This window comes from Gastrolobium bilobum, unplaced genomic scaffold (assembly GCF_033153095.1).
Source record: "Gastrolobium bilobum isolate Gb01-03AN ecotype WA unplaced genomic scaffold, APGP_CSIRO_Gbil_v1 utg10129, whole genome shotgun sequence".
In the NCBI taxonomy this organism is placed as follows: Eukaryota; Viridiplantae; Streptophyta; class Magnoliopsida; order Fabales; family Fabaceae; genus Gastrolobium; species Gastrolobium bilobum.
The window spans coordinates 159,681-171,840 of NW_026896468.1; the positions used below are offsets into that span (position 1 = coordinate 159,681).

The following is a 12,160-nucleotide window of genomic DNA, read 5'->3' on the forward strand; positions in this document are numbered from 1 at the left end:
CCTACACACACAAATTTTATATGGGACCCACTTTAAATTTTTTCTCTTTTTCCTATTCTGTCTCTTCTCCCTTCCTTTTGTGAGAGTAGAAAGTTTGTTTTTATGTTATGTTACATAACAAAAACATTTCCCATTAATAAATAGGCTATTTCGTTACAAGGGACGGATGACCCAATTAGCAATTAGCATGTCTTGCAAGGGTGGTTTTCTCCCCGTACTTTCTTCGTATTGTTTGATGAATTACAGAAAAATAATGAAATGGGTTCTGTCATATTTATGATTATTGAAATATGTTGATAAATGATAAAACCTATCCCTGGCTTTGTTTGTTGTGGTGCGCTTTTCATTTGAATAAACAACTATTAAATTCGTTGATATTTTTTTTTTGGGCTAGAAAATAACAAACAATGTTTCTTAAAACAACTTTTATTCCAAGGCTTCGTTACAAAGAAAAAAATAAAAATAAAATATCTCGTGCGTCGTTTGTCATATAATTATGTCAAGAAATGTCATTTAGATAAAAATATAATCTTAAATACAGAAGCATTTGATATCAATATCCACAATTCTTATAAAGATGCAATTATTATTTTTATTTCGTTTAAACCATTTCATATGTTCTATATTTGTGAAGCTAGTAAAGGAGCTTAGAAAGTGTTGCGTGTAAGATATAATAGTGGTGCCTTAAACATATGCACAAGCAATTTTGACTAAATCTGAATGAACAAGAACGAAGAGTGTGCCCAACTGTTTGGATGTATAAACCACGGGGTTTGATTTTCTTATGTTAAATGAGAATTCAATTCTCATGTTGTAGAGATAAAAAACATGTAGGACCCATGTGTTAGAAAAAATTATATGTAAGACCCATGTCAGCACGAAAATCGAAGGGTGTGTAGAAAAATTTGAATTCTCATGTTAAATGAGAATTATAAAACCCATAAACCACAAACCCCACTTTTTTTATTGATGACATGGTTTTCCGTTCCAGGCGTTAATTATGAGTAGCGTACAAGTACAAGACGATCGAATCTTTAGAATCAAAATACACAGGGAGACCTACCCTATTAAATCTTGTGTAATAAAATTACAAATTATATATTTTCAAAAATACATAGATATAATATTTATTAAAATTATTTTTTTTCTCTTTAAAAAACATGTCAATTAAGGTGTTATATTGCTATTGGTGGAATATAATTTATATAAATACTACGGTAGTATATTAGATTTTTTCTCAAATTACCAATATGTGCCCGAAACTTTTTGTTAAAGAAAGAAAGAAAAACGTTTGCTACTTTCGAAACAGTGCTTTTCTCTTCCTACTCCGAGATACCAACTGAAATAAAATAATGCACAAGAGAACCGTCCCTACCCTAGCTCACCACCTTTTTATGACATTTCCTTTTTCTTATGAGGTATACATTATTCAGAGAATCTTCTTATTTTAATCTCGGATCTCGATATTGCACAATTGAAAAGAGTAAAAGCATTGAATTTTTCATTTTGCTAAACATGCTAGACTTTTATGCTTGTTCTGAGTTTCAAGAATCCTAGAAGCATATGTTCCACAAGTTGATGATTAAAAAAAAAAAATCAGTTTCCGTCAAACCCGACTAGCAAGTGTGGAGTGAAGGTAATCCCTTGTATGTAGCCTTATCTTTACATAATTGCAAAAAGAAACTGTTTCTTAGATTCGAACCCATGACCTTTTAGTCATGGAAGAACAACTTTACCACTGTTCCATAAGTTGGTCATTAATTTAAATAATTGAATATCCCATGCATCCAGATGGATAAAAGGAATAATCTCATGTTTGCTTTATCCAATTCTGGAACACTCAACAAATCCCAACCATGCATGAAATACAGAAGTAACTTCAGCGCCTAATCATATATATAGACTTTGAAAATCTACTTCCAGATCTTCAGTGTAATTTACATACGATGCTGCCCATCCCACTATTCTCTTTCCCGGTAGTAATTTTGGTTGCCATTAGAAACAAAAATACGACAAATAGAATACCAACCTGTCAATATCTCTCTCTACCAATACACCAGGGCACAAGATAGAGGCTGTTAAGACTAAAGTCTAAAACCGTGTTTATGACCTAACTTTAGCAAGTCGGGCCCTTATTTCTTCCATTTCTTCCTCATCATCAACTCCCTCTGCTATAGCCTCTTCCTACAAAAAATTAAATAATCCGTATTTAATTTAACTGAGTCAGAAAAGAGCCCTATTACAAGGGAAATGAATTACAAATACCTCCTCTGTGGATCCGACACTTTGTGCAGGTTGCTTCACCCTTTCTTTTCTGACAGCTTCTGGAAGCTGTGAGGCTGTCTCACCAGCTATTGCAGTTAAGACCTTATCAACTTCTTCTTCTATCTCATCTTCTATGTCCTCAGAATCTAGTGCAGTGTCAAGAGCGTCATTTACTACTTCCTCAATCACTCCTGCCTGAAAAAGAAATACGAAAATATAAATAGGATAAACACACCCTCAAAGTCCAAATATTACAATGCATAGTTCAAGTTTTGAACTCATGCAATGCTCTCATTTGATCAAAATTAGTAGAAACAAACAATGTAAGTCGAAAATTAAGGTCACCAAAACTGACAGACAATGATTCAGTTTATTGTCATTATATTATGGTATTTATAATGAAAAAAACAGTGACAATATTTGGCATCATTAATATTGTCTGAAGTCATATGCTTTTATGAGTTGGTATCAATTTTATGTTCTCTTTACAAATTATGGTTCCTCTGTATGCATTGAAAGATGTTTAAAGTAAAAGCTCGGGACTTCATCCTTCAAAAGGCATTATTAATGAATAATGCCAGCTCATTTTTACAAAATGTGGTCTCAAAAATATTAAAACATAGGCCTCGGATCTTCTTTTTTATAATCATGTTCTTAGCCTTCTATCTTTGTCACATTTCCAGGTATGAATTTAAGCTATTTAAATTTCAGTATAAGTGCATATGTACTTGGGCAGTCCAAAAGTTTCCACAAGGTAATTTGCTAGCAGAGGAGTGATCACTTCAGAATCAAAAGTTTTAAAGGTATGGTGACTTTACCAACAAAATTGACAATTCTTAATTGCAATAACTTGAAAATGAGGGGAAATTAGATATAAGTATATTCAATTCAAATTCATGGCTGCAGTAAAACAATGTAAAACCTTGGGCAATCAAGCCCCTAAATTTGTAAGATTATGTAAATTTACTATTCTGTTTTAATAGTTAACATTGGTGTGCATATGATAAGCACATGATGTTTAAAATAAACCTGATATTGAAAAACAAAACCCTCCCCCCACCTCCATAGAGCTCCCTCTATCTCAGAAAATAGGAAGAAAGAGAAAATAAAAGACATTTTCCTTCTTTTTTTAGAATTTTCTTTAGTAGATTTAGTCAAATATAAACATAATTTGTATGTAACATCCACAACACAACTCTGTAAACAACGGAAGAGTAACAGAATGCATAATTTACACAGCCATAATATTAGGAGATTGATCGCTTGCTTCATTTGGAAGTATAAGGAGGTAAGTTCCACATCAGGCTAAGTTAAAGAGGTCTTGCATAATCTAGCCTTAAAGGCATCGTAAGCATACCTTAGTCATTTCATTGCTGAACTGTTGCATTGTCACAGCCATTTCAGGAGCCTTCATGAGGTTATTGACAAGCTTCATAACCTCGGCACTTTTAGATAAATGTCCTACAGTACGAGCAATTGCTGCAAAAGCAACCGGAATCATGAACTTCAAAAGAAAAAAAAAATCCTAATAACTCAAATACGTCAAGTTGACTCATTGAAAAAGATTCCACATATAAAACAAGGTATGGCTAATCTAATTACTACACTTAATTATTCAATAAAAACAGTTGCAGTGAGAATAGTATATGTATACTGAAGAATTAAGAGGGGTAGCCTCTAGCCAAAGCATACTTAATATATAATTGATACCATTATATGCATAATCATCACAAATTACATGCTTTATCGTATCTTCTCATGAATGACTATTAGGAATTTTATTTAATTATTTGAGATAAATTTAAGGTAATTAAACACTAGAAGATTTGTGTCTTGGCAGTCAAGTTCAAATGGCCAGCTATTTGTAAAATGAGATGCTGCTTATATTCTAACGGCTCTTTCACAATGCTTTTGATGCTTGCCTCCTACATCACATAAACTCTAACAAAAGCCTGAGTTAACATCAAACACCTGACATTCAAAGGCATTAAAAACTCATCATGTTAATGCACACCGGATTAACATCACACTCAATTAACTTCCCCCTTTTTCCGCACAACAATAAAGTCAACATTCCTGACAAATTTACGTGTGCCAAATCACTCAACCAAATGGATCAAAAACAACTAAAACTAAAGTTTTTCAGTCATGCATCATACAACTGGTATCAAGATTCAAGCACAAGTAACTAATTAGACAGAGGTTTTGATGTTTATATGACAAAAGAAAGTTAAGGCGGATAAAACATGTACAAACCTACCAACACTCTCTCCAAGGTGCATTGATATTGAATTCAATTGTGCCTTATTTTCATATAGACGGTTCACTGTTTTCCTAGATCTCACAAGTTCCATAGCTAGTGCCTGCAAATTACACAGATATCACAAGAAGGAGAAGAAAAAAAAAAAAAAAACTTCAGAATTCAGATAGCTAGCTAGATAGATATTTTATATCGAGCATTCAAAATCTCAAATCAGAATAGAAAACAAAACCAATAACACTTTGGAGGTGATACATACACAAGCAAAAACCAAAAATAGGTTCATAGCTAGTTTATTGAATATTGTGACCAGTCCTAAGTCCTAACTAACAAGTCCACCATAGTTGATAGAAGCTTTTTAGCCACATAAAAAACCAGTTCTGCGTCCAATGATTGGAATAAATGCTTTCATTAGTCTTTCTCCTCTTTAATGGTGATGAGGATTCACACACATTTTCTTTACCCCTAAAACAAAATCAACATGTTATCAAAAAAAAAAAAAAAAAACAAAATCAACAGCATAGAAAGAGAAACACCTTTGCAGAGCCCATGTCGTTCCTCTTGGCTGCTTCACGTATCGCCTTCTGTACATTTTTTTCTTCTCTCTGTATATCTGAAAACCAAAAAAAAAAAAAACACAAATCAGCCATGATCATGAAAGATGATGAAGAAAGAAGAAGAAATTAGGGTTTTGAAAATACCGCGGATTTGGCGCTCGATGTTCCGACACTCTTGGCGAAGCCTACGCTGCCAATCTCTCAACTCTTGCTGTGGATTTGGCTTTGGCTTCAGAATATTCTTCACCTTCTCCATTTTCCGAATAGATTCGAATTCAGAACGATCAATCGCTTCAAAATCTCTTCTCTGCTACGCGTAGAAGAACCTTCCCTTTCGATTGATGTGATAATATTATGTATATTATGGATCACATCCTTTATTAATGTCATATAAACACAAATTAGTCTCTAAACAAGACTTTAATGAAATTTATTGCAAATCTAATTCAACTATGACGAACTACACAGATACCGAGACACGGGATACGATACGACACGATATTCTGACATATTAATTTTAAAAAATGTTAAATTTTGATACATTAGGACACGTTTTAATATTAAATAATATTTTTAATTTATGAAGTGTATATTATATTTAATATTCAATAATTTAACAAAAAATAAAACTAAACTTATAGTATTCATCAATTTTACAAAGAAACATATGATATCCCAAATATTTATATTAAGACTCAATAAAATGGTAATGTAATCCAACGAATCTAATAGTTGAAACTAAAAACGCAACACAACTTTTAAACTTTTTTTGAATTTCTATAACGCATGTTGGAATGTCGGGGAGTATCAGAGAGTGTTGGACATGATACGTCAAGATTTTTGAAGTGTCGGTGCTTCATAGAGAATTAGTCACCTGAGTGGAGTGAGAATTTTCATTTCTATTTTGTGCATATATTTTTTCCAACTACATATATTAAATTTGGGAGAGATAACCTTTTTTCTCTTATAAGAACAAAATTAAATCAATAGTTATATTTAAAATGACATTAAATATAAGTATAAGCTATCTCATTAAATTTAGTGCAAACTTAACCCTAATTTTCTTTTGCAATTTTTCTTTTAGAAGATTATATTTATAATTTTTACAACCGCTTGTATTGTTATTGGATCAACATCAAATCAACGACTCTTATTTATAATCGTTGATTTGATTTTGATCTAATAAGACAAAAGTAATTGCAAGAGATGATAACGAAAAATAGGTTTTACTTATAATCTCTTCCTCTTTCTTTTATGTGATTTTTATTTTTTTCATATCATTCTAAATTTTGATGTGTAACTAAGAATAAATTTAACTTATTTCCCCCCATTTTTTAACCATTTCAAACTTTAACGTCACACAATCTGCAATTTGGTATTTGAAAATAGGCAAAGTTAAGGAGTGAGAGGGCTTGATACTTTGTCTAGTGTCCAAATGTGCAAAATAGACGTTCAGATCAACTTATATTTAAAAAAAGTAATGGTAAAAAAATGTTTAGATAAGCAATTTAGTCTAAATTATAGTGTGTATTTGAAGTTGACCCTTAAATTTATTTAAAAATTACATTATAGAGTTAATGTAGATTTTGAGTAATAAAGACCGAAAATATGTAAAATAAATTTCTTCAAATTTGTGTTTTCCATGAGTAGGGGTGCTAAACAAACTAAGGGCCTTTCAGGGGCATTTGGCTCGGCTAGTGAAAGTCTCAGCTTACATGTCTAAAATTGGTTGTTGGCACCAAACTTAGACTTGTATAAAAGCTCGTTTAATAAAAAGGACTCAGGCTCCAATTTTAAAGCTCGGCCTTAAAGCCTCTCAGGCTGGCCTAGTATATTATTTTTTATTTATATTTTATATTTTTTATGCTACTTGTAATAACTCTCTCTTTCTCCTCAATCCATTTCACCCCATTTTATTGGTTAAAAAGACTTTTTGAATGATTTTGTTTTATATTATGTTGTTTGGATATAAATTGAATTTATGAATATTCATGGAATTACTAGTTTTGTTGATTGTATATTCTGTTTGGATAAATTTTTGTTGTCTTATTTTTTTAAGGGAAAAGTTTACCAATGCCCCTGTGGTTTGTTTCAGAATCACTTATGCCCCTGTTGTTTGCAAAAGGGTATGTTTTTTTATCACATATGCGCATGTGGTTTTTTATTTTTTACAAAGCATAGGAGCATATGTGATCGAAAAAACCACATGGTCATAAGTGATTCTGTAACAAACCACAGGGCCATTAGTGAACTTTTCTCTTTTTTTAAACAGGCTAACAGGTTAAACAAGGCTTTTATATTTTGTAAATAAGTCAGGTCACAGGCCGATAGTTATATTTATAACAGATAACAGGGTTCATCAGGCCGACACATTTAAACATAAACTTAACCTTTTAAGATCGAAGTTCGGCTCGACTCGGTCCGTTAACACCCCTGCCTTTAAGACTCGAACTTAGTTTGAGCCCAAAACACAAAATGGGCGTTTATCAATGGATTTTGGGTTCTTGTTCAATTGAATTACCCCCTTCTAACTAATGATATTTGCACTTCTATTGGCTTTTTTGAGGGCATTTTTGAGTTGAAGATGATTGAGCTATAGGTGCAAGATATAAGTGGGGGATTTCATTTAAAAAATCAAAGGCTTAACAGAAGCATCAGTCAGTGTTACATTTTTCACAAATTAATACTGAATGAGAGAACTTGATTCTGTATGCAATAAAAAAAGTTTTACTTTCTCATATAATAGGACAAAAGTTATCTTAAATAATAACGTGGGACTAGGCATGCTGACGCAATGGATAAGTGGGACTACGAGTACAAAGGGTTACGGGTGGAAATGGATTAGATCGGCCTACATGGACCTACGGCCTAGTTTATATTAGGTCAGACTTGGCCTATTATAAATAGTAAAATAGAATAGGCATAGGCTTTTAAAAATACCTATTTAGAAAATAGGCCATAAGTTTTTTTTATACACGTCTGACCTATATCATACTATTTATTTAAAATATAATAAATAAAATTATTATTTTAATAATTTTGAATAATAAAAATATATTATTTTAGTTATTCTTTTAATTGTTGAATGTTTAATAGGCTTAAACAGGCTAACAGACCTAGGTCAAGACTTTTATTTATTAAATATAAGTCAGGTCAGACTTGTAATTTAAGACCTATACAGGCTAATAGGCCAGGCTATTTCCAATGCTTATTATACAGGTCTGGTCTATTTAAGCCAAAACATAACCTAGCCCAGCCCATTTATACCCTCCAAAGGGCCATTATCTATTGCAAAAGGCATTAACTTCCATAAAAGAATAACAAATTTTTCGGAATTTGATCACCATGTCTATGAGATTTTCATGGATATAAAAATATTTTTTTCCCTTAAACCGAACATTTGGTGTTCAAAATATTCCAATTTTGATAGTTGGGAATCAAACCAAGCTCATTGGAGTGAGGGACACCACCACCAACCACTAGGTTATCATCACTTATTGAATAATTTGCACCATTTAATATGTTTATTATATAAGTAATAAGTTAATAGAATTATTTCAAAAGTTGCGACCAATGGGGATTATCATAGGGATATATATCAAAGTACTTACAACTAGACTACATTGGGTTGTTATTTAAAGGGTTCCTCATTTCTACTGTCGCTGCAGATGAGAAAAATTGCAGCAAACCTATTAACATTAGTATACGGAGCCGTATCTTGGAATAAAAAAAAAATTCAGGATACGAAACAGTATCCCGGTGAAAATAAGTGTTGCTGCAAATTTTTTGATCTATAGCAACAGAAGAGCTATTAAAGTCTTATTTAAATTGCACCATTTAAAATATTTATTATATAATCAAACATAAATATAAATTTATATACATATATCCGGGTCATGCAATTCAACCAGTAATTCACTAGTTGAACTATTGACTCAGTACCCCGATCAGATCAATTAGCGATTTGGTTTTTGATAACATTGCTTTGTATCCTAAAAGTTTAAACTTGTAGAGCTGATTTAGTTCTAGACTTGATATCATAACTTCTATAATCATGCACTAAATGCGTGTTTGGATTAAATTTAACAAATTTGATTTTGGATGAAGATGATTTTGCAAACTTAATTCTCTTCAAAAGGGAATTTGTATTACTGTGATTTGTGTTAGGGAACTTTTACGTGAAAAGTTATTTTGGTAGAAATGATTTATTTAGACAATATTGATATATCTTATACAAAAAAAAAAGACAATATTGATATAAAACTTTTATGTGTAAAAATGATATTATATTTTACTTTTATTAATAAAATATTAAAATAATTTCAATTTAATTTTTGAAATCAAATTTCGATTCAATATTTATGTAATAAATATTAAAATACATAAAACGAACACAACTATCATGTATCATGAGTTCATTAATCATCAAATAGCATGTGCAAATAAGAAATAATATTTATAATAATAAAATTTTCAAACATAATTAATGTGAAAATCAACCAAAAAAGAGAGTGAAAATCTAGAGTGAAAAAAGACAAGACATAAAAGAGAAGGACAACTGGTATTAAACCATTATCAATTTTTGAAATTTTCCTAAAATGTTAAAAGACTTGCATATTTTAGGGTATCAAACCCTGGTTCCGTTAATGGTGGCTAGCAATTGATTACAATAATTTTGTTATTAAAAAGTGTCTATTATTGACCTGTAAGGTGTGGCCAAGTTGGTTTGGTGCTGAGTCCAAGGATTTCGGGCTGTGAGTCTAAAGAGCTTGAGTTCGACTCTTGGTAAACACACTTTGTAGGTAGCTGAGAAATCCTTGCCCTCTCAATCCGCGAAAGGAGGTTAATCCTATCCTATATATGTGGGGAGGGATACCCTTGGGTTTACTCAAAAAAAAAAAAAATGTCTATTATTATATTTTTTACATAATTTTATATAAATTTGATTTAGCTGATTAAACAAATAACCTACTAATTAAATCAATAATTCATTGACCTAATACCCAAGCGAGCCAAACATCAATCTAAATTTAATAACATATTAACTCTCAACCCTTAACATAGAAGCAAGTCCATGTCACTTCTGCTCAAAAGGAGTATATGGCCAAAACTGGTTTTGGTTCACTAGTTTCAAAAGACAGCCAAACATATTAAATACCCAAAATCATCTCACTACCTACTAACTAAAATGTTTGGGTTGAGTTGATCCATCCACATCAAAAGGTAATTTACTTCCTATGGGATTATTTTTTTATATTAAATAAGGATCAAACTCTTAATTACTTAATCACCCTAGTTCTCATACCATTTTACAAATTAATTATTTCAAAAATTTAAATTGTTGAGTAAAAATATATATTAATAATTACATCTCTTAACATCTTTTGTTTTACTATGTCACGGTCAGCTATATATAGATGATAAGTAGGAGCTTGATCTAGTACTTCTGGTTTTTGCTAGGGTCTCCATCTACGATGCACGGATACTAACACGAGATATGTGACACGACACGATACGACACGCCGACACGTTAATTCTAAGAAATAATATATTTCGACATGTTAGGACACCTTTTGATATTAAATAATATTTTTAATATATATAATATAATTTATATTTAATATATATAACAGTCCATAATAAGTCATATAACCAATCAAATATTCAAATTTCATAACATAAATATAAACAAAAATAATTTTCCGTACCTTGTTAATTTTTCATGTCAAATTTCATAACAGAAAAACAATAATTTATAAATAATTTTTAGTTGACCGTGTTCGAGCGTTGACCACGTGTCGGAAAAAGTTGACCGCGTGTCCAAAAAACGTGCCGGAACGTGTCAGAAAGTTGATTGTGTGTCCCCTAAAGTTGACTGCGTGTCGGATGCGTGTCGGAGCGTGTCCGACCGCAAATTTTGAAAATTTTAGAGTGTCCGTGCTTGCCTGATCTCCATATAACAAACCGATTCACCTCCTTCACGGCACATAATTAAGCATTATTCAGTACATAAGTGATCATAGCTTTAATAAATAATAATAATTCAGTTGACACATGAGAACTAAGCAGGTAAAGTGAGAGCATGTATTCAATCTTTCTCAATATCATATTTGGAAAGAGTTTAAAACCTTACTCCTAAATCCATTTCGAACAGAATTACCTTCCATAAAAAATACATGTGATTTATAAAAAATAAAATAAAAAGTGATTGTAGCTTTATATCCGTCGCATTCGCTCATTATCCGTAGTCGCAAAATCTCGACTAAAGATAAGGGGAAAGCAATAAGCGTGTGTGGGTGCGTATAGTGATGGGGATGCTATTTTAGGTAAGCAAAAAAATTATTGTTCATACAATAATTCATACCTGATCTCCATGGTTTAGAATTTAAAATTGTATTGTGGAGCCATGAGAATACGATGGCCTTGCAACTTTTTAATCAATTTTAGCAATAAATTTATTCTTGATCATAAGTCATAACATCATATATAATATAGTGAAGGGGATGCTATTTTAGGTAGGCAAATAAAAATGTATTGTTCGTACAATAATTCATACATATATATGATCTGCATGGTTTGGTATTTAAAATCGTATAACGGAGCCATGAGAATCCGATGACGTTGCAACTTTTTAATCAATTTCTACAATAAATATTATTCTTCTTGGTTTACTCATAAGTCATAACATCATTAACAAACCCTCTTCTTCATCTAAAATAACGCATTAGTAAAGTAACATGTTATAGAAAATGTGTTTTGTGGAATATTAAAAAGCAATAACAAAAAAGGAATTAATGAAAATGAAGTGAAATAGAAAGGTTATTGCGTGACGCAGGGTGAATAATCATTTTCAATTCATTTTTATACTATAAAATAGCTATATTTTGGGGTTTAGTGAGGTGCACTCTAACCTCTTATTAATTCTCAAGTTTTTTGAAATAGTAAAATCTTGTGAACTATTCTTTCTTTTGCGTGAAGGTTGTTTCGAAACAGTAAAAGTGAGGTGCACTCCCTTTTTTTTCTTTTTTTTCACCACTCCCTTTTTTCGTCAGATAAGGAGGCTTATTTGTATTTCAGT

General features: G+C 31.4%; 1 protein-coding gene across 1 annotated transcript; it reads right to left on the reverse strand.

Moving 5' to 3' along the window:
- Positions 1 to 1,741: 1,741 nt before the first annotated feature.
- Positions 1,742 to 5,438, reverse strand: LOC133299887 (vacuolar protein sorting-associated protein 24 homolog 1-like). Its single transcript, XM_061499381.1, has 6 exons — positions 5,227 to 5,438; positions 5,062 to 5,138; positions 4,526 to 4,628; positions 3,623 to 3,744; positions 2,266 to 2,460; positions 1,742 to 2,184 (listed from the first exon to the last, which is right to left on the reverse strand). The coding sequence occupies exons 1-6, from the start codon at positions 5,336 to 5,338 to the stop codon at positions 2,104 to 2,106; spliced, it is 690 nt and encodes a 229-aa protein (XP_061355365.1). The 5' UTR covers positions 5,339 to 5,438; the 3' UTR covers positions 1,742 to 2,103.
- Between the last annotated feature and the right edge of the window lie 6,722 nt (positions 5,439 to 12,160).

What these genes read in the sequence shown, in the direction of transcription:
- LOC133299887 (XM_061499381.1), bottom strand. Translation starts at nt 5,338, where the DNA reads ATGGAGAAGGTGAAGAATATTCTGAAGCCAAAGCCAAATCCACAGCAA. An exon ending in GCACCTTGGAGAGAGTGTTG is followed by an intron (nt 3,745 to 4,525) that starts GTAGGTTTGTAC and finishes TTGCTTTTGCAG; the next exon opens with CAATTGCTCGTACTGTAGGA. An exon ending in GTGTCGGATCCACAGAGGAG is followed by an intron (nt 2,185 to 2,265) that starts GTATTTGTAATT and finishes AATTTTTTGTAG; the next exon opens with GAAGAGGCTATAGCAGAGGG.